General features: G+C 38.4%; 1 protein-coding gene across 1 annotated transcript; it reads right to left on the reverse strand.

The window, feature by feature from the left end:
* Positions 1-1,392: 1,392 nt before the first annotated feature.
* On the reverse strand, positions 1,393-1,896 carry LOC113280244 (uncharacterized mitochondrial protein AtMg01250-like). Its single transcript, XM_026528894.1, has one exon. The coding sequence runs from the start codon at positions 1,894-1,896 to the stop codon at positions 1,393-1,395; it is 504 nt and encodes a 167-aa protein (XP_026384679.1).
* Between the last annotated feature and the right edge of the window lie 1,649 nt (positions 1,897-3,545).

Below are 3,545 nucleotides of genomic sequence, written 5' to 3' on the forward strand. Positions count from 1 at the left end.
ACAATGAAGATCTACCATCGGTAGAAAAACAAAAAGTAAAAACAACTAAATTACATGAAAAGAGCATCCCAGTTATTAAAAATGGAGCTAGAGAAATTCTGGATACCTTTTTCCTGAAGCACTCGCCCAAGAAAGGATCAATGACTTTGCTTCTATACAAAGATCGGAGTCTGTCTTGAAGTTGAAGTTCATCTCAAAGATGCGCCTGTTACGTTCTGACAAAATGGTATAGATTACTGCTGCTGGAATTAGATCCCAGAGAAATTTTCCTGCAGTGGTGAAATGAACTTGGTTCCAGCCTAGAGCAAGCATCTACATATTTATTGGAATTGCCCAAGACCAACCCTCTTTTGGTAACACCGAAGACCAAACCCTATGAGCTATCTTACAATGCAGGAAGATGTGTTCCTGGGATTCAGTGTCGTCGCCGCATAGAACACAGGAGTTATAAATATCAATGCCTTTTATCTGCATCACATCCAGGGTGTTTAGCTTGTCATGGATTAAACACCACACTAGGAAATTGATCTTAGGAGGTATAGAACTATTCCATACAAAATTGTGTGGGAAATCAGGGATGCCAAAGTCTGAGGTGAGATTAGAATAAAGATATTTTACTGTGAAAATACCAGAGCTGTTTAACGTCCAACGCCTTGTATCTGGAAGTTCATCAAGAGATGGTGGGTTACTTTCAATCAGCACCAACAATTCTGCCAAAGAGTTAACTTCTGCACTCACGAGATTACGTTTAAAATTGAACATCCAACTGCCATCTGTAGAGATCATATCAACCATCTTTGCATCTCTGTTCATTGAAAGTTTGTAGAGAGCTGGGAAAGATATAGACAGAGGAGAATTTCCTTTCCAGATATCATTCCAGAATGCAATCACTGTACCAGAGTGAAGAATTAGTCTTGAATTTGTACTCACCAAGGAGGCTGTGGATGCAATTGTTTTCCAACAGGAGACGCCGTGTGCATACTTGACTTGATCTGGAATCCAGTTAGATAAATTACAACCATATTTATCAGCTATAATTTTATACCACAATCTATTTTTCTCTTGGCCAAACCTCCAACACCATTTTGCAAGCATTGCTAGATTCATCTTCCTCAGATTACAAACTCCTAAACCACCGTTTTTCTTGTTAGCACAAACTAAATCCCAACTAACCATATGAGAAAAACTTTCCGAACTATTATACTCCCAAAGAAAGTTTCTCATTTTACGCTCTAAGAGTTTTAGAATAGAAACTGGGGCCTTGAACAAAGAGAAGTAATAAATAGGAATTGAGCTCAAAATGCATTTTAGGAGCGTTAGTTTACCTCCCTTTGACAGTGAGATTTTCCTCCACGCAGACAATCTCTCTCCAAACTTCTCAATAATGGTATTCTAAATTTGCTTAGAATTTGCTTTTGCTCCCAATGGCATGCCCAAGTATATGAATGGTAGATTGTTAGTGGCGCATCCTAATTCTGAAGCCCAAAGTGATATCTCAGGTACATCTCCAATTGCTATAAGTCGTGTTTTCGAATTGTTAACCTTTAAGCCTGCAGTGTATTCAAAACACCTGAGGGCAGAAAAAAGATTCTGGAGCTCGTCCCTGCTACTATCAAGGAAGAATATAGTGTCATCAGCATAATGTAAATGATTTACAGTAATACCAGTAGGAGACACTGAGAAACCACTGAAAAGACGAAGATTTGACGCTCTATCCATATATCTAGAAAAACCTTCCATGGCTATATTGAAGAGTAGCGGCGATACTGGACAACCTTGTCTTACTCCACGAGAACTAGAAAAGTATCCAAATGGTGAGCCATTAATTAACACAGAAAAGGTTGAGGTTGAGTAACAGAACCTAAGCCATTTACACAGCTTTGTGCCGAAACCCATTTTTCCTAGAACAAACTCCAAGTACTTCCAATTAATCCTATCGAAGCCTTTTCGAGGTCTATTTTGCAAATTATTCCTGCCTTTCCCGATTTCAATCTTGAGTCCACTAACTCATTTGCAATTAAAGTTCCATCATTGATTTTCCTTCCTTCAATATAAGCGCACTGCACCGGTGAAATGATCTTGTCCATTACTAACTTTAACCTAGTAGCCAACACTTTTGATATGATTTTATAAACACTTGTAAGTAGGCAAATTGGCCTACAGTCTTTAATGGTTTCCACATAATCTCTTTTCGGAACAAGCGTGATGAATGTAAAGTTATGCCTGACATCAATTTGTCCAGTAGAGCAAAACTCATTTACTGTATTCATAATATCTACTTTCAAAAAGCTCCAGTAATTTTTGAAGAATATGATTGGAAAACCATCCGGACCAGGCGCTTTGTCACTCCCAAGATCTTGAATAGCCTGCCAAACTTCATTTTCGCTGAAAACAGACTCTAAAATTTCACCTTCTTGAGAATTTATCGAGTCAAAAAATATAGCTTCAAGTTCCGGTCTGATTACCTCTTGCTCTGTGAATAAAATGATGTAGTAGTCTACAATATGTTGTTGTAGAATATTCTTGTCATCCACCAGTTCTTCGTTGATATAAAGTTGTTTTATCCTATTATTTCTCCTTCTTGCCGAAGCTTTGCTCATGAAAAAAGAAGTATTTATGTCCCCTTCTTTCATCCATTGAGTTTTGGATTTGATTTTCCACATTATCTCCTCCATACGTGTAGTTTTCTCGAAATCAACCTTTAGACGAATGATGTGGTTTGCGTCTTCTTCAATTAAAGTATGCTCCTCCGCAAAGCTATCCAGTGTATGAATTTCCGATAAAATTTCATTCAACCTTGTGTTGGTGTGTTTGAAGACCTCTTTATTCCATAAGCGCAACCTTTCCTTGAGAGCCTTTAGCTTTAGCCATAGAACCGTGCTTGGAGAACCTGCAAAAACAAAAGACGACCACCAGTCTTTCAAAAGATTTAGAAAGTCACTCTCTAGGAACCACATTGCTTCAAACCTAAAAGGACTAGGACCCCAACTAGGTTCTGAGATATCTAAAAGAATTGGGATATGATCAGAGGTTGGACGGGCTTTAGCAAGCTGGGAAATGAATGGGAAATGTGTTTCGAATGAATGGGAGACCAAAAATCTATCCAGTCTGCACATTACTGGATTTGTTTGACCATTGGACCAAGTGTACCGTGCCCCCTTAAGTGGAAGATCGATAAGATTATGCTGCTCAATAAACTCGTTTAATTGAATCATACTCCTTGTAATCCTGGTACAATTCTTCTTTTCATCACATTTTTTAATTGTGTTGAAATCTCCACCTGCACCAAGGGAGATCCCATAATCTGCAAGATGTATCTAATTCAACCCAAAAGTCAGCTCTTTCCACTGTGTTGTTAGGACCATACACGTTAGTCAACATCCAGCTAAAATTGTCTGCCTTGTTACTGCAAGAAATTGATAATGTATATTCCCCCATTAAAGAGTCGTTAATATCTATCAAATATTTATCCCATAAGATAAGCATTCCTCCCGAGCTACCCACAGACTGTTGGCAGGTCCAACCTACGTTTTTAAACCCACAAA

The sequence above is a fragment of the Papaver somniferum genome, chromosome 5 (assembly GCF_003573695.1).
Source record: "Papaver somniferum cultivar HN1 chromosome 5, ASM357369v1, whole genome shotgun sequence".
NCBI classification, from domain to species: domain Eukaryota; kingdom Viridiplantae; phylum Streptophyta; class Magnoliopsida; order Ranunculales; family Papaveraceae; genus Papaver; species Papaver somniferum.

Excerpts from the sequence above, each read along its gene's own strand:
- LOC113280244 (XM_026528894.1), bottom strand. The coding sequence starts at position 1,896 with ATGGGTTTCGGCACAAAGCTGTGTAAATGGCTTAGGTTCTGTTACTCA.